The sequence below is a fragment of the Rhinolophus ferrumequinum genome, chromosome 19 (assembly GCF_004115265.2).
Source record: "Rhinolophus ferrumequinum isolate MPI-CBG mRhiFer1 chromosome 19, mRhiFer1_v1.p, whole genome shotgun sequence".
NCBI classification, from domain to species: domain Eukaryota; kingdom Metazoa; phylum Chordata; class Mammalia; order Chiroptera; family Rhinolophidae; genus Rhinolophus; species Rhinolophus ferrumequinum.
In genome coordinates this window covers 20443449-20466969 of record NC_046302.1, presented here as the reverse complement: position 1 = coordinate 20466969, position 23521 = coordinate 20443449, and the positions used below count along the sequence as shown (strand labels likewise).

At 34.8% G+C, this 23521-nt stretch overlaps 1 protein-coding gene across 4 annotated transcripts in view; it reads left to right on the top strand.

Annotated features, from left to right (window-relative positions):
* The window catches only part of OSBPL1A (oxysterol binding protein like 1A), a 210087-nt gene that overhangs the window by 73000 nt on the left and 113566 nt on the right, over positions 1-23521 (top strand). For 3 of the 4 annotated variants that reach the window (XM_033087172.1, XM_033087171.1, XM_033087170.1), the window contains 3 exons: positions 321-443; positions 7452-7533; positions 17493-17599. In XM_033087172.1, the coding sequence (XP_032943063.1) occupies positions 321-443; positions 7452-7533; positions 17493-17599 (312 nt within the window). The remainder of the gene's footprint in view (positions 1-320; positions 444-7451; positions 7534-17492; positions 17600-23521) is intronic. The other variant, XM_033087173.1, reaches the window with a different exon arrangement.

The following is a 23521-nucleotide window of genomic DNA, read 5'->3' as shown; positions in this document are numbered from 1 at the left end:
TATTATACAATAATTTATTCAACAGGTTTGAGAACCTATCATTTTAAGTGAAAAATTCTCTATCCATCATTTAGTTTTTCTAATGCATTTGAGTATTAATGTTAATGAATATAAAAGCTTATAGATGATATTTTTTATAAGTATTGGCACATTTTTTTTATCTAGACGTCATGAACAAGAGATCTGCATCATTATTTCATTGTTGGTTGTTTTTCTTAGGCCATAATATTTTTTTCTCCATGTTAACTTTTATGTTTTCCAGATTGTCCTATTACGTAAAAATGCATTTGACTTTTATTTAAATCCCGGGATTATTTCAGGACTGGCTGGAAGCAATAGAAGAACATTCTGCTTATAGCACTCACTACTGTTCCCAGGACCAGATGACTGATGATGAAGAGGAAGATGCAGTTTCTGCTGTAGACTTGAAGGAATCTTTAGAGGTAAACAGGAAAACTTAACCTGACCTTGATAGCTAACTCTGGCATTCAGATTTTATCATGAATTAGAAAAGATTTTTTTAATGTGAGGTTTTGAAATTAAGCTTTCTGACCATGGCAGTAGGATTGTTCTTTGTCTAATAATATTCTATTGCTATTTATAATGTCTCTGTTATGGTAATACCCTGTTTACCCGAAAATAAGACCTAGCCGGACAGTCAGCTCTAAGGCGTCTTTTGGAGCAAACATTAATATAAGACCCAGTCTTATTTTACTGTAATATAACACAAGGTCTTTACAATATAATAATAATAATATAATATAATACCAGGTCTTATATTAATTTTTGCTCCAAAGGACTCATTAGAGCTGGTTGTCTGGCTAGGTCTTATTTTCAGGGAAACACAGTACTATCAAATGTCTCTGTAGATATTCTCTAAAGCTGTAGGCATCTGTATCTTTTTTTGCATTGCATTGCTGTAATCAGATGGTCATTCTATTTGAAAACTGCCGCCACTAGGGGGAGCATCCATAGCTTGACTTGCTGCCCGTTAGGACTTCACTGCATATTTCAGAGTTTAAATAATGCAACCACAGGGATACATTTCTTGGTCAGTATTTTCATTTAAAATCACTGGTAATCTGTAAACTTTGATTAGAGGTAAAGTAAAATGTCAGTAATGAATGGAGAGGCCCTCATCTGAAGTGACACCTATATCGTATCCATAAAGAAATATCAACATATATATTATAAATCAAATGAAATTGGTATTTTTGTCTTGTCATAAATTTTCTGGCTGTACCTTTTAAGTGGGGATTGGGTTTGGAAGAATTAGAACTGCGAAAGGATGATGAGTTTCAATGCAAATAATTATGTCAGAGCGTATGAATTTGCCTACTAAATTTAATTCTTTTTTTTTTTAATGAAATGAATTACTTGTAGTATTTGAGTGTTTTTAAATCAACAACTTTATTGAAATTAAGCTTGCTAATACCTAAGGAATTATAATAAGGGCCTATACATTTAAATTAGAAAGAGATTTTGACTCTTTTGATCCCTAGTCTTAATTTACTATGAACATGAAAAGAATTTTAGCTCTTTCATATTATATTGAAGACATTCCCTGGAATTTATTGACAATGGCTCTACCAGTACTGCTTCTGTTTTAAAGCCTATTGTGTAATGTGATAACCATGAACATAATTTTCAGATCAGTGAACTTTGCAAAAGTTACATCTAACAGAGCACCTAAAGGACACTAACACTGTTTGGATAAATAAAGAAGACTTAAATATTCATGGCCAAAATCATGTTAAACAAGTGAAAAATAAGACTATGCTAAATGTTTTAACTTTTATTCAGTATTCCCTGAGTGAAAAGAAATCCTTTCCTATTTACCTACCATCAATATAAGATAAATAATAAAACCTGGAAGGACTAAAAAGTATACCAGTATCTTTCCAGAACTATGGGGTAATTTTAAAACCTTTTTAATGGAAGCTACACGTGAAATAAACGTGTACTAATTTACATATTGTTAAAAAGTTTCCTGAAGAAATATTTCTTCTTTAGCATAGTTTTCAAATTTTCGTGTTCTCAGCCTCAACTATGCCTTTCATTTTACTCATTTGAATATTGTTTTTCTGTGTTAACTTTACAACCATGAAGTTTCTGTTTTCTAGATTTTATAACACCTGAAGTCAGTGAGAGTTTTAGCCAGTGTTAAGCACTTTTAGATTTTGCAGGTTATAGACATATCTCTGTCCAACAATTTTAATGCTAATTTCGTGAATCTTGACTCTGTCTCAGTTTCTGAAGGTTGGTCCAAAATAGGTAAAATCTGAAATGAGCTTTGATGTATGTTGAATTGTAGCTGTGGGAAACTGGCTCCAGAATGCCCTTGATCCTTGGATTCTTAAGTTGCAAGGAAATTCTGGGACCCATTTGTGAAACACCTATTCTAAATGTCTTTAGACTTTCTAAAGGAAATTAGGAACTCTAGGACTAGAATACTGTAAAACCATCTGAATTAACATAAATTAACCTTATTTCCTCAACATGCTTTTGGACTTGTAAGTAGACCTATTAGAAATTATGGGAAAAACATGTCGACACTGAAAAAGTTGACCATAGTTACTTTTGATTTCAATTTACTTCCACTCAAAATGAGGGCCTCCAAATGCTGAAAACATTTTTCTGTTAGCTCTCTGTCTGTCACTGCCTTGCACTTACACTTCCAAGAGAGAAAATTATTAGACAAATCATAGAAATATTGGCCTCATGATTTTTGCCTTAATGACAACTTGAAATATTTCAGAAATAAAAATTGGAAGAGAAATTCAAACACAGTATTGGTATAGAACTATATGATAGCTACTAGACACGTGGCTATTTGCGTTTAAGTAAATGAGACTCAAATAATAAAGTCAGATCCTCATTTTAACTAGATACATTCAAGGCTCAATAGTCACATGTGGCTGCCATCGTAGACAGTGCAGATATAGTAATAGAATGTTTCTGTCATCATGGAAAGTTCTGTTGAACACAACTCGGATAGGCCATTAGATTTGGGGTGCTACTAGCAAAGTGGGGGTTTATTTGTTGAATATATCTTGATTCTACAGGATCTGAACTCCTTGTTATAAGAAGTAATAAGCAGATGATGCTAAATTTTAACCAAATGAGAAAGTATTAAATGAGGTGGATTTATATAAAAATATTTAAGATATATATTTAAGTGAAAATGGCAAGGTATAAAATGCTGTATTATGCTACTAGGGAGAAAAAAAGTAGTGATGTACACCCCCAAATTTGTGCAGGCTTAGATCATCCCTGGAAAGATGAGAAATTATTAACAGTTTTGTTTTGAGGCTGGGAAAGAGGCATTACAGGGACTGTATGGCTGATACGTAGGTATGTGAGGAAGAATTGCCTCTCTCTGTATAACCTTTCCTTTTTTTTTTTTTAATTTTCACTTTGTGTAAAGATCTATTGCAAGATAAAACATTAAGAAGTTTACAGAGCATGGCCATAATAATCACCTGGTAGCAAAAAGAATAAATGTGTTATGGATTGATTTAGACTGAGGGAAGATGTAGTATGGGGGCTAGAGTTAGGAAGACTTGGAGATGAGTACTGGGGTACCAGTACTCACAATACTGCCTATTTTCTGCAAGGAGGAAACTTATCAGAGTTCTACAGTCTATTAGTTAAACATTTACTATATGGAGGTGTAATTTTTAAACAATGAAGTGTATACGCTTTATGTCTTCAATTTGATGTTTCGACAAGTGTATGTACCCTGTTTAACCACCACTCCTGTCAAGATACAGAACATTTTTATCACCTCACAGAGTTCCCTTGTGCCCCTTCCCGGACAATGCCCTCCATCTTCATCTCAGGTAACCACTGATGTGCTTTCTGTCATTATAGGCATTGTCAGTTTTGCCTGTTCTAGAATGTCACGTAAATGGAATCAAACACTATGGTGAATGTGTAAATTTAAAAAGTTATTACATTAAAAGACACATTGCCATTAATCCCCCTCAAAATACTCCCCCTCACTTCGAACACACTTATTCTGTCATTCTTGCCACTTTCTGAAGCAGTTCTGGAAGTCCTCTTTTGTGAGTGTTATTAGTTGTATGGTTGTGGCTGTCTCTATGTCCCAAATTGATTCAAAACGTTTACCTTTCATGGTCATTTTTGACTTTGGGGAAGAGCCAGAAATCACATGGTGCCAGATCCGGTGAATAATGTGGATGAGGACACACCATAATGTTTTCATTTGACAGAAATTGCTGTACCAGAAGTGATGTGATCCCAAAATATGGTGAATACTGCTGCTGAGTGCCATCCAATGGAAAGGCAAGGATCTTCAATACAGGAAGTGGCGCCTCGAACCTTAGTAACAATGTGTGACAAGTTTCAATTGTTCGGTGCAGTCAGTTGGGTGTGAGCTATGGTTGAAAGAAGGTGTGTTTTAAAGTGTGCCTTAAATCATGGATCATGAACAACGCATTAACATGAAATGTGCAAACAAGATGGTTTCATCTTCCATCATGACAACGCTCTTTGTCACACATTGCTCTGGTATATGGCAATTTCTGTCAAATAAAAACATCATGGTGTATCCTCATCCACCTTATTCACCGGAACTGGCACCATGCAACTTCTGGATCTTTCATAAAGTCAAAATGACTGTGAACGGTAAACATGGCTTCAGAACATCGAGGCAGCCATGCCAGTGCAACTAAAGACATTCACGTAAGAGGACTTCCAGAACTGCTTTAAAAAGTGGCAAGAATGAGGGGATAAGCGTGTTCAAAGCAAGGGGAAGTATGATGAGGGGGATCAAGGGCAATGTGTCTTTTACTGTAATACATTTTTTTAAAATTTAAACATTCACTGCAGTTTTTGATCACTCTGTGTATGTACCCTTTGGTGCCTGTCTTCTTTCACTCACTATGTTGTGTATCAGTAGTTTGCTCTTTTTGATTCCTGAGAAGTCTGCTGCTGTTCTTAATTCACCAAATGTGGATTGTAGCAAATAGCCTAGAATTAATGATGTCTCCCTTTCCTTGTCCACTCTTCCCTCGATGCTCTCTCCTTGATATACATTTTTAAGTTGTCTCATAGGACAGGGATCAGAAAGCAGTTTAACATCAACTTGAATCAAACACAAACAACAGCTGAAACCTGGGGGGGCAGAGGTGGGAGAAGGGGATTTGGGTTGTGAATGTGTCTTGGCTGCTCCGCTGGAGGCTTCTGGGGGCTTCTGGGCCCCGCGTCTGTGGGTATGATCCTGGCCTTGTGTTCTGTGCCGAGATGGCAAGGGTTTAAAATACTGTCACACTTTGAGTGTTAGAACATTGCTCATAGTGGATTCCATATATGCAGGATAAATAAAAGTTAAAACCTAAAGAGAGTCCCGTATTCACCGTAAGGTCAGTGGCATAGACGTCAAGAATGAAACACTACGCTGGACTCTGTAAAGAACTCATAAACATTAACCTTCACAACTAGATTTTAAGTTTTCATAATATAACCAGTAGCTGCAAAGATGGAATTACAGCACACTGAAGAATGTGTTACAGTTTTTTGTTTCTCTTTTTATTCTTTTTGGTTTCAGTTAAATGGCACTAATTGTTTAGAACAGAAGATACTTCTTGTACCCAACCATAAAACAGTATGTGGAGAGTGAACCTTCTCCAGCTGACCTATTGTATACCTTTTAAAACAAGTAGCTCATCAGTTGAGAAAACTTTCTTTAGTAACTGTCAAACACACTAAAGGAAGTTAAATAAGATTCAGGTTTTTGAGGAGGATGCTGTGGATAGTGAGTGATTCTTGTCTTTAATTATAACCTCAGGAACTATCATCTTCCTTACAAATTTGCAGTCTGCAAATGAAGCCAGTACTTACTTTTAATGCATCCAGCTAACAATTGCCATGAAAAGGAAAACAGTAGTCTTGACTTGAACATGGGGAGGAGTATTAAATATGGATAGAGTGAAAATGACGATTTTGTATTAATAAATTATGAGTGTTACATTTGGTTGCAGTGGATGTTTGCAGTGCCCCCAGATGGACTTTTTTTTTTTTCCCTGCCTTCAACCTGTATTCACAGGCTGTCTGAAAAAACTATCCATCATACCAGTTCACTTTGTATGGGGTTTTAAATTGCATAGTGTAAGTATTCGCTCTCCTAGAAAAAAAAGTAAATTGCATTTTTATGTTGTTAGAGCTCTCAAAACAGAATAATGTCGATTTTCAAGAGAACGTTGCCTGACACTAATGTGGTAACATGAATAATTCTACTGTGGTTGAGCTGAGCTTCATAAGCACTAAAAAATTTATAAGGGGAAAAGGAGCAAAGGGTGCTTACCTATGTCACCTTGGCACATAGATCTGACTTAGGGGGGCAATCAAAAATGTTTAGTGTTGGGCAGTTGAGATTAGGAATACAAAGTAGGGAAGATTCATAAAGCTAAATATATTATTCTGTCTACAACAGTGTGATTCTAATATTAATAAGGTCAAGGTTCTTAGGATAAGTATTTTTTTATTGCCGTAACCAACCAACTTTACAAGGACAATTGTCTTGCTTATTCTCCCACCTCTTTAAAGGGAAACTATAAATAAAATTAACTCCAAAGTTACATTGCTGCTATAATAAATGAATTTATCTAATTTTTCATTTTGGACTTCCAAATATACTCGTATACTAAAGATGGGATTCAGCTTATACCATAAAACTCTGTGTGTTTTGCTTTTAGGGATCTATATATGGAGAAATTTCAAGTTACAAGGAATGATGCTTTCTGTCGTTGAGTTTATCTTGTTTTTATAAGCTTTTTCAGAAAATGTCCTTATTCATCTGATTATGTGGGGGCTGTGTGCATTTAGATTACATGAACAAAAATCAACTTGAGATTTCCAAATGTTAGCACCATCTGGCTTTTTTTTTTTAAACGAACAGTTTTTAAAATATATTCTTAAGGAATGTATTTTTAAATTTCTCGATGAATTTACTCAAGCCCACTAAAAGTTTTAATAAATCAGAAATCTAACTCCTCAGATATGCTGGGGGTGCCAAGGGGATGCCAAAAAAATCTATACCCATGACTTGTATTCCTCTTTTGTTATCTGTATATACTGAGTATTACAATTTTAATATAGTTTTCCTTTCTTAAAATGTGTATACATTTTTTTGGCACCCTCTGTATATGGTGTAATGATTTATTAGGAGTAATTAATGCAGTTGTATGGCATCTACACAGCAGATGTTGAATATATTTAAAATTTATAAACATTTGTCTTAATCTGTATGTGATTAAATGTTACATTCAATTTTTATGGAAAATTTCTCTGTTAGGAATATGTCTCAATTATTACAGTGTATTAACCTATGAACTGGAATTTTTGATAGAAACATTAAAGCATCTGAAATGCAAAAGTTCTTTATTAGTTTGTTTTAACTTTGTCTTCTTTTTTTTTTTCTTTTCTAGAAAGCACAAACATGCCAACAGAGACTAGATAGGGAAATTTCCAGCTTTCTCAAAATGATTAAGGATTGTGACATGGCTAAAGGTAAAAAAAAAAAAAAAAAAAAAACAACAAAGAAAGAAAAAAAGAAAAGAAAAACAGACAAACACTACCGAAAAAACCTCCCACAATCTATTATCATAGATATTGACCTTTGTAGTTTTGATTGACTGTACATATTAAATAATTTTTGGTTTTGAATTTAGCATTCCATTTGATAAAACTATTTTGAAATTTTAACAGGGCTATTTAAAATTTCTATGCGTGGAAGAGACTTGCTTTATATATTAAAAATGTTTTTATTCTTTTAAGAAAAAGAAAAACAAAGTTAACATTTTGGGGCTGTAAACTCATTTTGGCTGTACAATGAAAATTCTGTTTATGAGTGTCAGAAGACTTGGAATTTGGAGTGAAACTCCTGGGTTTGAATCCTTGCTCCATCACTTACTATTTCTTACTTTGAGTAGTACATTTAACTTCTCTGAGCCTCAGTTTTCTAATTTATGAATGAATGGATTGGTTGTTTCCAGGTCTTAACCTTTTATTATTCCAAAATTATATACACGAACTTGTCTAGCTATGATTAACCTACTGTTAAACTCTTTATGTCTTCACTGTCCATTATTTATGAATTATCATGTGTTGACTATAAATACATCAAAAATCAAAATACAATCTGATATAAAACCCAATATGAAAATTAAATATTGAGAAAAAATTACTTTGTTAATTAAAACACTATCATGTTTCATAGACTTTATCTCTGATATTTTCATAAATAGCTCCACTAAAATATAATTGGTTTAGTTGTCTATGAATTTATTATTAACTGTCCATTTTAATAATGAACTAGTAGCCCTCAGTGAACTCTAGGTTTAGTTTATATGTGCCCAACGAATGTGAAGAAATGTTAATATTAGAGTACCTGAGCATAAATATTCTGTATTGGTCCAAATGTACCTTAGGTGTCCTTTTACTTCAGTTCAACAATTATTTATATTAGCAGTGATAGCTTTTACAAGGATAGCAGTTAAATCATTTTGATTATTAATTGCAGGCTGGAATATTGTATTACCTAGTACTGTTCATCTTCAGTGGACTTTTAAAATAATAACATATTTATTAGATATAATTCATATAATCTGAAATTCACCCATGAAAAGTATACCATTCAATGCTTTTTTTAAAAAAAAATATTCATAGTTATGCAACTAACACCATTAATGAGGTTTTAAAACACCATCTTTACCAAGAACCATCAAAAGTAAGAAGAGATACTAACATTTAAAAGACGTAGAAAATGGCCAGAATGAGGTGAAATATAAAGATTAATTCCTTTAACCTGGATCAAAGAAAGAAATTTTATTAAGTTGGTGCAAAAGTAATTGTGTTTTTTGCAATTATTTTTAACCTTTTAAACTGCAACCTACCTAATATAACCAAATTAAGATTTTTTTTAAACCTTGAGTCAAATCTCCTGGTTCAGATTATCTTTATGCTGTGTCACCCGTGATGATGGCATGCCCATTTGTGCTCTTCGAGAGATGCACAATATTCAGTACCACAAAAGAGAGATTTCATTTTGGACAGTGCCATCTGTGATCTTTGTGATGTTTGATTATGATCTGACAACCCTATTTCATAAATCTGCAATAAAATTCAATGGACTTATACATAAACAATTATAAACATTATTTTCTGAAAGATTGGTGTAGATAAATAAAACAACATCTTACATAAATAGTAAGTAAATAGGATTAAGATGATTTCATGAATGGAATTGGAGCATTGAAGGTTGCTCTTAATGCCAAGAGATTGTACAGAATCATCTCGCACCATGTGTTTTATTAAAGGAAGCTGATAGATACACATCCTGCTCCAGACTGTCTACACATTTTGTCAGTGATGTCTCAAGATGAGAAACTAAAATGTCTATGGACAGAATCCAGATCTTGTGCTTGAAATTGTTCGTTGTCTGAAAATTTAGCACAAAATTTTATGAACTTTAGGACTCAATTCCCTTCCTTGTTGTTTGAACTTCTACCATTATAGTTTACTTTGTACCACCTCCAATCCCGATTACTGCAGAAGCCTGCCCTTTATTCTTCTTTCTGGGAGACCCCCCTCTCCGCCCCCATGAATTCTGTCCTTAAAGGGAATTGAATGAGAAGACTTTCAGGAATGCTTCCAACTTAAAATATGTGTAATACTGCATTATTGCTTGCCAGATTTATTTTAGAAAGATACTTTATTGATAATTTTTTTTTTCTGTTGAAAAAATCTTTTATGGGTCTTTGAAACTATAGAATAAAATGCTCTTTATTATGGCATTTAGGGACTTTTGGCATTTAGCCCTGATTTTTCAGCTTTATTTATAATTATTCTCTTCTATGACCCCTGTAAACACTTTTGACCAAACACTGTGCCTTAGGTCTGAAATGTCCCTCTGCTGTGATACCACTTTCAGTTTCATGAATGGACCTTAAACATAATTTCTCTCTGGATGAATGCCAAAATTTATGTATCTGGCATTGGCAATACATCATTCAAAGTTCAAAGAGTGCAATATTGAAATCTCTCCTGTTTTATCTTTACCAAAAGCCTAGTTGCAGAAACAAATGAAGTCACCCAAACTAATAAAACTTTCGGAAGACTTCCTGAAGGCCAGGTAGTCAAGCTGTTCTTCCATAGAACCCTAAATATACCATTAAGTAGTAGTAGCCAGTTTTTGACTATTATAAATAATATTGTATTGTGCATTTATATTTGATCACATTACTTTATTACTGAAGGATTTTTGGAAATGGGATTAGTGGGTGAAAGCGTCTTAAGATTTTTGAGCCTGTTGATACATACTGGTAAATTACTTTCCAGAAAAGATATGTTACTTTACATGCCATCTTTAATGCATACACTTTATTGAATGTTACTAGATGTACATAACTGAATCCCTGGTTTAAAAAGTCGCAGCATTTCAGTTATCTAAAAGAATACAAATCTTAAGGGAAAAGCACTCTTATTCAACCCACTTAAAATTCTCCCATCAAAGTCTTAGGCTTCCGGCAAACATCCTGCACCTTCACTGTTGCCACCATCGTCTCCCACATAGACTATTAAAACAGCCTCCTGATCTGGGCCCTCAGATTCCATCCTCGGCCCTAGAGTCCCTGCCCAGGGACCCTTCTAAAACATCAGTGTATGATGTCCTTTACTCAAAACATCCATTAGCTTTCAGGTCGTCTCACTTAGAATGAAAGATGAAGTCCTTTCAATGACTCACAAACCTGCTAGTCCCCATTTCCTTTCTGTCCTCATCTCCTACGTCCCCTTGCTTGCTCCTCTCCAGCCTCACTGGCCTTCTTGCTGTCCCTGGAAGAGCTGAGCTGACTCCTGCCTCAGGCCTGTCCTATGCTGGCTCCTCTGCCTACCAGGCTTTTCTCTAGGCTACTCACTCATATCCTTACCGCCCCAGGTATTAACCCAAACAGAACCTCGGATTTTCTCCTCCCGCCAGCACCGGTTGGCTCTTGCACATCTATTTTTAGCCCTGTGTGGTGCCTTAGGCCTTGGATCCCTACAGGCCTCCTTGCCCTTGGACTTCTGATGGCATTCAGCCAATGGGAGCTCCTGTCAGGAGATTGGTGGAGGGGTTGGAGGACATTTAGGTTGGGATATCTCAATCCCTCTAGCTGGGTTGTGGTCTTACAGTGCTGAGGGTTCCTCTGCCTGGCCCGTGGCCCCATTCCAATAACGCCAGCTCCTGCTGTGCTTAGCAACAGTGTTCCCTCCCTTTGCTCTTCTGTTCCAGCATAACTGTCCTGCATGCCAGTGTCCTTAGTTCACTAACCCTCCTCTCCTTTGTGAGTAATCTCTTTTTAAAATTCTTTTCAGGTCCCTTTCGAGTTTGCCCACTCTTCCCTCCCAGGACGTTTCTGATACTTCATCCTATCTACGCTTGCAACTCCTCTCAACACTTGCTGTCCCCTACCTTCTACCTTGCTTTGTTTTTTTGTTTATCAGTTAAACTTCCTATATATGTGTGTACAGGTAGCTAATTGTCTGCCTGTTGTATTAGAATGTGAACCATGAGGGCAGGAATTTTTGTCTGTTTTATTTGCTGATTATCTTACGCATCTTAACCGTGCATGGACATATGGGCACGTGGGATTACACACCACACACACATACACACAGTAACACACACACATATATGTATGTATGTTTTTAATGAATGAGTAGATAAAAATGAGTGACCAACTTATTTAGCTTATACATTTATAACTTCTTCCTCTTGAACTTGGGGAGAAACAAGTACTAATTTGTTCTGTCAAATTAGTAAATATGAAGAGTAAGCAAGTAAATACAAGTCAACGAGACTTTATGGAGAGAAACCAAATGGGGAAGAAGCCAGCAGTAGAGCAATGTTCTGCATTCTTTCAATATTAGGGTTCCTCAGTTAATGCCATTGGGTTTGGTATCCTACTCCTCTCTTCTGGATTCAGTTTTTAACTAACTGAGGTAAATCTTTGAGTAATTCTTTCACTGAGGGTCTGTGAGTGGTAAAAATCTCTGTCTTACCTAAATCTTTATTTCACTCTAATTAGATTATAGTTATCAATCATTAGCATTTTGAAGATGTGAATCCAACTTCTGGCTTCTGATATTCTAATGATGATTCTTTTGATAGGCAATGTGTCTTTTTTTTTTTTAATGCTCTCATTGCTTCAAAGATCTTCACTTTGGTGTTCTACAGTTTTATTCTGTCATTAGGTTTGACTTTTGTTGTTATGTATATATGCTGCCTGGGACTCTGTTTTTAATTCAAAGACTCACTCATTACCTCTCTTCAATCTAGGAAGGTTCTTATTGTCTCTTCAAATTTTGCTGCTTCATTCTTTCTGTTCTCTTCTGCCAGAACTCTTTATAGACATGTGTCGAAACTTCTCATTTTACCTTCCACCCCTTAGTTTTTCATTCCATTTCTATTTTCCTGTGTTTCATTCTGAGTAGTTACTGAGATTTATTTTCTAATTTGAATTTATTTCTCAATTGGATCTATTTTTCTGTTTAATGCTTGGACTTTTTAATTTTTGTGACTATATTTTATAATTCTAGGTGGTGGTTTTTTAAAGTTTTAACTTTTTCTATAGGGACATGTTATTGCATGTAACATGTTTCTAATTTTATCTCACATATTTAAAACATAAATGTAAAGCCTTTTTCAGAATGTTTTCATGTTTCAAGTAGTTGTGGAGCTAATTCTGTTTTGTCTGCTGAATGTCCCTGGGGACGGATCGTTTGTCTCACAGTGGATTATAATTTATATTGAGAGCTCATCTTCAGGGAGACTTGTTTTTTTTCTGTCTTCTAGATGATGGAAGTGTCCCTACACAGTAGCTTTGTTCTGTTTCTGTCGAGGCTGTATAAAGGTTTTTCTGGTTCTGGGCTAATAGTTTGAAAATTGGATTTCATACTTAGGTGTGGCACAAGCTAGGACCTCCTATTTCTCATGATTCCAACCCAGAGCAACCGGCAGAAAAATGCCATCCTTCACTTCTTCCCTGAGCCTAAGGGCAGTTTTTCCATTCTTGGTTTCACTGGGGGTCTAGCCCTACACAGGCCTTAACCCTTTGCTTTGTGCGACCAGAACCACGTCTCCTCCCCTCGGGTGGGTGTGAAAGCTCAGCTCTCGGTCCCCTAGCTGACCTCCACCTCTGTCCTTGGACTTCCACACCTTGGCTTCACTGGCATGTGCCTGTTTTATCAGCTTTGATTTTTCTTTTGATTTCTAGCTGATTGGGGACTTTGTTCTTTCAAACTCCGCTATATGTTATGTTATTTCACATCTTTATGGGTTGGGGTTGAAGGATGGTTCCCCATCAACTTAGTTTGCCAGGTACCACAAGTGTCCCATTTTCTTTCTAATGTAAAACATATCAGAAATTCACAAATTGTATTATCTAGAATAACAGCAAAAATATACAACCTTTTTGCGTGTTCTATATACTTTACATATATTAACTCATTTATTCCTTATAACTACCTATGTAGTTCGTACAACTATTATGTCCATTTTACAGATAAGCTAACTGAGGCACAGAGAGTTTAGGTAATGTGCTTAATGTCACATGGCTAGTGGAAACCTAAGTCAGGGTTTGACTCTAGGCAGCCTGCTCCACTCTGCTCTTGTCCAACAGAGTCTGGAATAAACAAAAAATTTGATATTTACCCCTAAACATTTGATCTATGAACTAGAAAAGTTTATAGATTTAAACCTTGATGGACAGTGAAAGGTAGAATTTGTTGAGGACAATAATATTAGCTTGGATCCGGTAGTTGAGGTGTTGTTCAAATCCTCATGGGCTCCTATTCAGAAGTTAAAGGGTACGCTGGGATTGATGTGGAGCAGACGTTTCCAACTCATAACGAAGAAATCCTCTTTTTTTTTCCCGTCAACTTTTTCCTTCTCTTTTCTTGCCCTGATGTTCTTTCTTGTGTTCTTCATCTCAAAGACTGTATTGCTGATTCACACAATGTCCAAAGCCCAGACCTTGGAGTCATCTTAAATTCTTGCTCTACCATATGTATTCTCTCTCTACACTGTTAGCGTCTCTGTATTTCCCTATGAATGCGCGAAGATAGGCTACAGCTATGTTCCTGTAAGTTATAGCAAAAACTTCTTGTCTGGCCACACTGCTTTCAGTTTCAGATTCCTCCATTTCCCTCCATGGAATGTTCCAGTATGCAGTTAGATGTGGTTATATGGGGAAACTTGTGAAAGCGAATAATTATTATTTCCAATATTCAGGGAAGAGAAAACATCTTAAACAAAGGTTTGGAGGCAGTAAAATAGAAGAATATTTCGAGGAAAACAAATATTCCCAGGAAAACAGTCTGGCTGAGACTGACTCAGTTTATGGAGTGTCTCAAGTGTTAGTCTAAGGAATGTGGACATTTTCTATATTAGGAGAACAATAGAGGTCATCTGTGTTAGGGTTTAGTTTGTTAACAAGAAGCAAGTATTTCCTTAGTAGTTTTAAATCTTACCCCAAAAATTGTACAGTGTATCATGAAAATGACAGATTGTGAGCTTTTTATACATGCCTCTAAAGATAAGCTTGTCACATATGATCTACCATCTTTCCTGAGTTCAAAAATAATTTTGGTATAAAAAGGAACATTTTCCCCAAAATTAAGTGTCCAATTTATGTGGTAGACCAATTAAGGTAACATACTGGCCATTTTACATTTATTCATTACAGCTTAGTCTCTAAATATTCATTGGCTAAGACATATTTGCAGTGGTTCCCAGTTGGGAACTTTTCTAGAAGCTTAGCCGTTTTCTTTCTTTTTATATAACCGTATGCAAACATCATTATATAAGAAGCATGCCAGTGTGACCCGCCTGGCCTCGATGCCCTGCGCTGGAGTGTCTGCCTAAGTCCTTCAGGTCTTACACCGTGCTACTAAGCAAGTGAATCCTAATTCCAACAACTTGTTTAAACACTAGATTATCAGAGAGATTAGGTAACTTTTGACTCTCTTTTGGACAAAAGAATTTGGCACTCGCTCAATAATGGATTCTTATAAAAACTTTTCTTACTAAATATTTCTTGAAATGTCTTTTGAGAGCTTGTAGAATCACTTTTGTTTAAAAACTTGTCAGTGTTCCTAAACATGTATTTGGCTATTTAATGTTTGTTTTCTGCTGATCATTGTGTAGCTAAAGTGTGAAATATCTAAAACGTAGATAACATTGGAGATGGTTAAGCATGTGATGGTATGTAATAAAAGCAGTACATCCGTGAGTGACGATGCTTCCATCTTCCTATCATTTGTACCATGAAAGTGGAAAATTACTAGATTACCGAGAACATTTATGGAAGGCAGAGGCTGTGTCTGTTTTTTTCCTGTGCTTTTCCTTTTAGTACGCAGCCCGCAGCTCTGCATGAGACATCTGTTGAGGTACTATTTAAGTCATATGGCATGTAGCATACGGTATTCTCATTTGCAGTTTAGCAACTAAGTACAGAATAAATCTTCACATGTGTTTTAAAGATTCAAAATGAAAAATAAGGTATGTTTAAGTCAAATTTATTTTAGATTATAGTAATTTTCAGTCATTTGGATATTATTAAGAGTAGCTAACACTAAGAAATTGTACCATAAGATGAAAAATATGATAAACTGTCAGTTGGTCTTTATATCCAGCTATTATTAATGAAAGGTTGTTTTATACCTTCATTCACTCTGACCTTTTCCTTTCGTTGCCCCCTTCTGCCTTAGGAGTTTTGAGGAATAATTTTTCCAGGAAAAGGATTTATCTTGGTATAAAAATTCACATTTATATGGAAAATTTTAAAAATTAAAAAAAAATCATAATTTTATCACCTAGAAACCAAAACCAAGAATAATTTGTTATGTATTCTTGGTAGATTTCATTTTCCTTTCTATTTCTTTTTTTTTTAAGGAGGGTACAGCTCACGGTGGCCCATGTGGAGGTCGAACTGGCAACCTTGGTGCTCTAACCAACTGAGCTAACCGGCCATCCCCTCCTTTCTATTTCTTATTTGAAAATTTTTGTTTCTTGGTGGACCCACTATTTTATGGCCAAATTGCAAATTGCTGGCATTTGGATTTACTTGATTGCTTTTGTTTATTTACCATGTTTACTGTGTTTTAAGACTGTTTTAAATAAATCAGGGTTATTTGAAATACAAGGGATGCTACCAATTTGTCTTTCTCCTTTTAAGTTATTTTTGTGTGAAAACCTTTCTGAATGTTATGATTTGTATTTGATGGAAGGGAAAGACTTAAAGGATCTTGATGTATAACTAACATAAAGTCCAAAACTTTTTCAACTAAGTGCATTTCTCTCGAATTAATCTGGACAGGATATGATATTTCCCTTGTTTTTAAGTGATGTGTGTGCATTTTGCAGCTTTCTCTTGCCAGCATTCTTTGTTTTGTTTTGTATTGTTTTTTGTAATGGATTAAGATTTTCTTTAGGGGACTTGAGAAGATACTGATACAGTATCCTCTCAGTATCTGTGGGGCCTGGTTCCAGGAACCCCAAGGATACCAAAATCTGCAGATGCTCAAGTCCCTTATATAAAATGGCATAGTATTTGCATATAACCTACGCGCACCTTTTTGTATACTTTAAATCATTTCTAGATTACTTACACTAATACAATGTAAATGCTATGTAAATAATTGTATTGTTTAGGGAATAATACAAGTATTGATACAAATAATACAAATACTGTATTGTTTAGGGAATAATGACAAGAAAAATAGTCTGTACATGTTCAGTACAGAGGCAACCATCATAGGCTTAACTAGTACACGTCAGCAACAACGTAACATTTTTTTCCTGAATATTTTCCATCTGCAATTGGTTGAATCCTTGGATGTGGAACCTGTGGATAAGAAGGGCCAACTGTAGTACCATTTCTTTGCTCCTGAGTTAAACATATATTAAGAGATACTGAAACTCCACAGGGGCACATTTTTGACAGTGAAAAGACCTATTTATGCCGAACATTTATCCAAATAAGAACTAGAGAAAGTTGAGTTAATGCCACCTTCAGATATGTTAGCCATCATGTCAATTACAGAATTATTTTTGTCTCTTTTTAGCACTTTGCTTATCTAGCATAGAATATCACTAAAGGAAGTGTTAATATTTTATAATTAGTGCTATCAGTCCTTGTTGCAAGTTGCTTTTCTTAAACATTATATTATTATTTATAAACTTTATTCTCCTTGTAGGATATATGCCTTTATAGGACAGGGCTTCATCCTTTCTTTTTCTGTACCAATTTATGTGCCCTGCATATAGTAGGTGCTTAATGATGATGCCCAAGGAACATATTGTATGCTTTGTTTAAGACAGCTGGAAGGAAACATGAAGTTAGTAGAAATAAAAATATGTGTATTGTCTTAGTTTACTTTGATTACTTAAAATCCCACTCATCTGATTTACTTTTTTTTATTTATAGAGATGCTTCCGTCATTTCTTCAGAAAGTTGAAGTTGTCTCTGAAGCTTCTAGAGAAACTTGTGTAGCTTTGAGTGATTGCCTTAATCTCTTCACTAAACAAGAAGGGGTAGGTAGTGCGGAATTGAATTTTTTAACTATTGTTTGAGTGTCACATACTGGATCATCCAATAAGTCACTGCTTTCAAAAAGTCCAAAGGTAGGAGAAAATAGTCTTAACAAAGGAAATGAAAGCTTCATTCTTCACCAAAATTTAGAACTTATTTATTCTTGATTAAGCAGGATGATTCTGAAATAACTTCCGTTCATATCATCTAATTGATTTGTATAGCCATATTTAACAAGTATGTTTTAAAGTTGTTCCACTCAGGGTTGTTGGAACATTTCAGCAAGAGAGTTGTGAAAATATTCTAGAAACCACAGGTTTCTAGAATATTTTTATATGAAATATTTTTATATATGAAAATATTAATATTTTCATATATTTTTTAATGAAAATAAATAATACTTTTATTTACAAAATAGAGTGCTGTTATACTTACCTATGTAAACTGTGCTCGATGGGTTAAATGTTTTTTGTGCTCTCTTTTCCTTGCTGTCTCTGATTGAAAAATTTGCTATTGGCTTTTCTAAATGTGAGTAAGAGTGGTATACTTATTCATCAGTAATTCTTTTTCTAGGGACTGAAAAGTTGTAAAGATGTGTTTGGGTTGCCTGAACTAGAATTTTTCTTGTTTTATGTTTTTCCCCCATTTTTATGATTTTAATGTAAGCCAAGTAGCGATAGGCTTTCCTTCCCCTTTTGTTAATTTCTGCATATATGTACAATCAACTTTTTAGATTGACACCAAATTTCTTATTCTCATTACAATTTATATGCACCATTTGGTTAGAGATTAGGTTTTGGTAAAACAAGATAGATGAAAATGGTTTTATTATGTTTCTCTCATATGTAAAGATCTAAAATTTTATTTTGCCATGACTAGAATGGAAGCCATGTGAATTCATATAAAAATTTTTAAATGTTGTGTTTGTTAACCACAAATTCCATATATTTAATTTCGAGAATATGTAAATAATAATCTGAATTCATTTAAAACAAACTTACAAAAAGTTTTTCAACAGAATTCTATTAGTAGGAAAACATACGTAATTGCTTAAACATTTTTCTAATATTGTTTGAAAACATCCCTTCTCAGCATTTCTGTTTTTGGTGGTTTGCAGATTTCATATTCTAGTTTATTTAAATTAGGGATGATTTAGTCATCTAAATAGGATGAAAGCATTGCAAATTATAATTTCATGGGATTCAGGTAGTATTTAGTACATTGTAAAACCAAATTTCATTCACATCTCTTATGTGGTACCTGGTGGATGAATCGATAACTTTTTTTTTTTTAAGAGATGTATAGTTTTAAGGTGAACACTAGATTAGAAGTAATTTAATTTCTGGAGAAGCCAACCTATACTAATTTTTAAACTGTTTGCTTAAAAAGTAGCCTAGGTATTCACCTCTCTGGTAGACGTGCAAGACTATTAGGCTAAAGTTTACACTAACCTTTTAAATTTGTCATGAGGATTAAATAGGATAATATAAGCAAAATGCTTAGCATAGTTCCTGACACATAGTCAGCCCTGAGTAAAAGTCAACAGATACTGTTGTAGGATGCTAACACTTGTGACCTCTTTTCCTCTGATGGCATCTTGGAGCTTTTGTGTCTTTAACATTGGATTTATCTCCTTTTGGGAGGAGGTGGTGGTATCTAAAGCAAATTTGAGTATTCATGGAATCATTGCGTTGTTTCCATCCTTACTACTTAGTATTTAAGTGATGATGGACTACTTAACTTCTTTGAATCTGGATATCTTTGTTTAGATAAGGGAGGCCCGTACAGAAAGTTGATAGGAGCACTAGTCTCAAAGTCTAGTGGACTTCTTTTAAATGTCAATTGTGGGACCTTGGGTACGAGTTTCTGTAAAACAAAAAAATATAGAGACACCTCAGAGTCACATGTGGGAATCAAATATGTATAGATGAGTAATATGTATATAGCGCATGTATTAGCATTTTGTGTGGCACACAGTATACATTTAGTAAATGGCATTTATTGCTTCAAACTTTTAGAGTGTCTTTAAGATTCCCTTTCAGTAATTCTGTGAAACGTCAACTCTGTGAGACTCTCGGTAGAAAACATGGATTTTCTGAGAAATAGATTATAGACAATGAGAAAGCCTTAAAAATATTTGGAAGCTAAATGGCATCATTGAAGTTAGTTTTTCAAATGGCTAAAAATTATAGTGTAGGAATTTTATAGTTTAATTGAGGTCCAAGTGGAATAATTATGTACTATAATGCCTTATTTATCTGGCATCATAAATTATATTTCTATCATCTGGAAATTTTATTAAAGAGCAGTCATAAGCTTTAAATGCACTTAGACCTGCGTCTGGTTCTTGGCTCTGCTATTTAATCTCTCTTTGCCTCAGTTTTTAAATACAATCTCCTTTTCAAAATGATGACCAATCAAAACAGTGTTTTGAAGAGTAAATGAGATCATATTGGCAAAACACCTTGTATAGTACCTGGCACAATGTTAGGGACCCAATAGACGTAAGAGATCCCAGCCCCCAGGGCAGCAAAACTGTTTTTATGATGACAGTTATTCTAAATGTTACACATTTATTCTTAAGCTAAATTTTTAAAACTTAATTGTATCTTTTCTGGGTGCCTTAGGATTGTCCTTGAGTGTAATTACTCTGTGCCTTAACACAGAGGTGCCTTTAGGGGATAACGTTTGTGGCATTGTTTTTTGATGAAATGGACCAGTCCTGCTAATGCTTTTTGAATTCTCTTTTGTTCCTTATGGTTTTTTTTTGATACGCCAAATTTTTATTATTATTGAGTTCAAACTATCTCATAACTACTATTGTGATTTCCTTTTAAAAGTTTTATTAAAGTATAGTTGACATACAATATTACCATATTTTGCCATGTATAATGTGCGCTTTTTTGCTCAAATTTGTGAGGGAAAAATAAGGATGCACATTATATATGGGTAGTACTAATTTCATATCTATACAAATGTTTTTAATTCTTTTATTTATGCTTATGAGTTAAAAGTGTAACTCTAGAAATCAATAACAATATCCATATACAAAATAATATCCTGAAATATAATAGGTTTTCTTGAACTTACAATGAACATGCAAGGTCAAAGAGTTCTTGGCTTTCTATGATGGGTAAATATCGTAAATTTGTTACCAGTACATAAAATTTCTTCTACCTATCTGTATCTATCTGTTCTTATGTTTTGTAATTATTTGTTACATAAAATTTCTTATACCATAATGTTAAAAAATAAACGCTGAAATTCCTTTATAGTACAAAAAACAAGTACTTAAATGTAAACAAATAAAAATTTGAATTAAAAAATTAAAACGAAAGATGTTTTCCCCTGAAAGTTTGAGCCAAAAATGTGGGTGCACATTATACTTGGAAGCGCATTACACACGGCAAAATATGGTATATTAGCTTCAGGTATATAACATTCATTGACACTTATTAGGTTGGTGCAAAAGTAATTGTGTTTTTGCAATTATTTTTAACCTTTTAAACCGCATTTATTTTTGCACCAACCTAATATATACTTTACGGTGTGATCATCTTGATAAGTCTAATGACCATCCGTCACTATGCAAAGTTATTACAATATTATTATTGATTATGTTCTTTATGGCACCATATGTATTTTTAAAAATTCTCTCTGATTTTTAGATCAACTGTGTGCCTGTCTCTAGCAGTGAAATATTTTTGATTTACTCTTTAAATCTCCTGTTTATTGAAATGAAAACCAAATAACCGAAGTTGGTAAAATTATGTCTACAGTAAGAGAAATCTGGCTCTGTGTGAGAAACTTAGGGGTTTACAGTGAGCACAGGCCTTATTGCCTAGATTTGGGGCCTTCAATTTCTGTGGTACGTGGATGTTCTTTGTTTATTTGGGAGTGCTCTGATCCAGATGCTTGAGGTTTCCACATGCCCTATACAAAAATGAGGCATTATGTAGGTGTATTGTACTTGTAAAGAACACCACTTATGTTGAAAACAAACTGCAATAAAATAAGCTGTAACGTTTGTGATTGATGTAGTACAGGGAAAGTTATTAAATATTTTTAGGGTGATATACTTGGGAGACAAACTGTAACAGAATGTAAATGCTGTGATTTTTCTTTAACCTTGTTTGAAAGTTCAATCAAAAGGCTGGTAACTAGTCTCGTGAATTAGTTTTGTTTCTGTAGTTTTCCTCATAGAGGGTAGTACCAGAGTGGTTAAAATGTCACACAGAAGCCATCATTGGTGCCCTTCTTGTTGTGTGTGTATTATCAAGCTCCTCTTGATATTCGACAAACCTGTTTTTCCATGGTGGGAACTTGCCTATTCAAATTCAGTGTAAGCTTACTTATCAAATATTTATACTTCCCTGTTAAATCTCCTAACTGCTAAAGAGCTGTAACCCAAATATGTGATTGGGATGGTAATGATGCTAAGTTTGTGATGTAATGGAAAGGGTCAGACTCTAAATTGGAGCCAACCTAAAGGTACTGCTGCTCTGGACCAGATGCTGATGCCTTTGGAGAGAAACCATACCCTCCTGTAGGCTTGTAACTCTAGAACATTGTTGTCTCTAATATTCATTTAGCTTCCTGTGCTGTTCAGAGTCCTTTAATCATTTTGTGTCCCTAGTCTCTTTTTCATTTCCTGATGTTTATATCTTTCAGGCTTTTACCTCTCTGTTTCTCATCTCTACAGTTTCTTAGCTTCCCTCTACTCTTAGCAAAATTCTTTGTTAAACATTAGATAGTCATTGTATTAATACATGCTATCAGCTCCCTACCACTCCCTAACTCCAATTTTTATCTTTCTCTTCTTTCATTGGAGGCATCTGTCTCCTTCCATCCTGCTTCAAAATCAGTGTCTCTCTTTTTTTGAAGTCTATACTCTCTTACAGATTCTATCTCCCTATTTTATTTCCCTTTCCAGTTCCATTTTTGAAAATGTGATACTTTGTTTCTATTTTGTTTCTACTTCTTTATTCCTCAACTGGCCCACTGAAACCACTCTTACCAATATCTCCTTATTTATGAATCAGAGGACACCCTTTAATTATCTTGTCCTTGGAAGGAACTGGCAGTTGACTCCTGCTTGCTTGTTGGAATTCTTCTCTGTGATTTTCATGGTGCCTATCTCTTAGGGGCTTTTCTTTCCTTTATAGCAGCTCCTTCTGAGTTTTCTTCTAAAGCATCTTTTCTTCTGCCTGAGCCTTGAATGTTAGTGTTCCCTAGCTTTCTGTGGGTGGCCTTCTCTCCCAGCATTCTCCCTGGATGATTTCACCCACTCCAACCAGAAATCCATGATGACTCAGATATCTCCACCTTAGATCTCTCCTGAGCTATGAACCAGTATGTCCAGCTGCCTTTCGATCATTTATTTACATATGGTTATATCAGAGGCATTTCAAAACCAATGTGTCTAAAACTGAGTCATCAGTACAACTCAGAGTTACCACCTATTCAGTAACTCAAGCCAGAAATATGAGAGCTATCTTTGGTTTATCCTTCTGTCTCATCCCCACCTTTAATTAAGTTCTGTCATGTTTATTTCCTGTGTCTCAGTTGTGTATCTCTCTTTACTCTCTCTCCCCACCTAACACACAAATTCCCCATTGCCACTCTGCTAGATAGAGTTCTCAGGATGGCTCTGCTGGATTACTGCCACCGTTTCCTAATCTCAGGTGCTACCTTTCAAAATTGGTTAAATGTCCCTCCAAGTCCATGAGTTCCTTGCTATTATAGCACGTACCACATTGTATCATTATATATTTACTTGCCTGTATAGTTACTGAACTGGAGCTCCTTAAGTAAGCAACAGTATCTTAGTTATTTTTGTAAGATCTGTGTCTAGCATGGTACTTGGCATGTAGTAGACAGTTAATAAATATTTGGATAAATGAATAATGATTGTACAAAGGAAA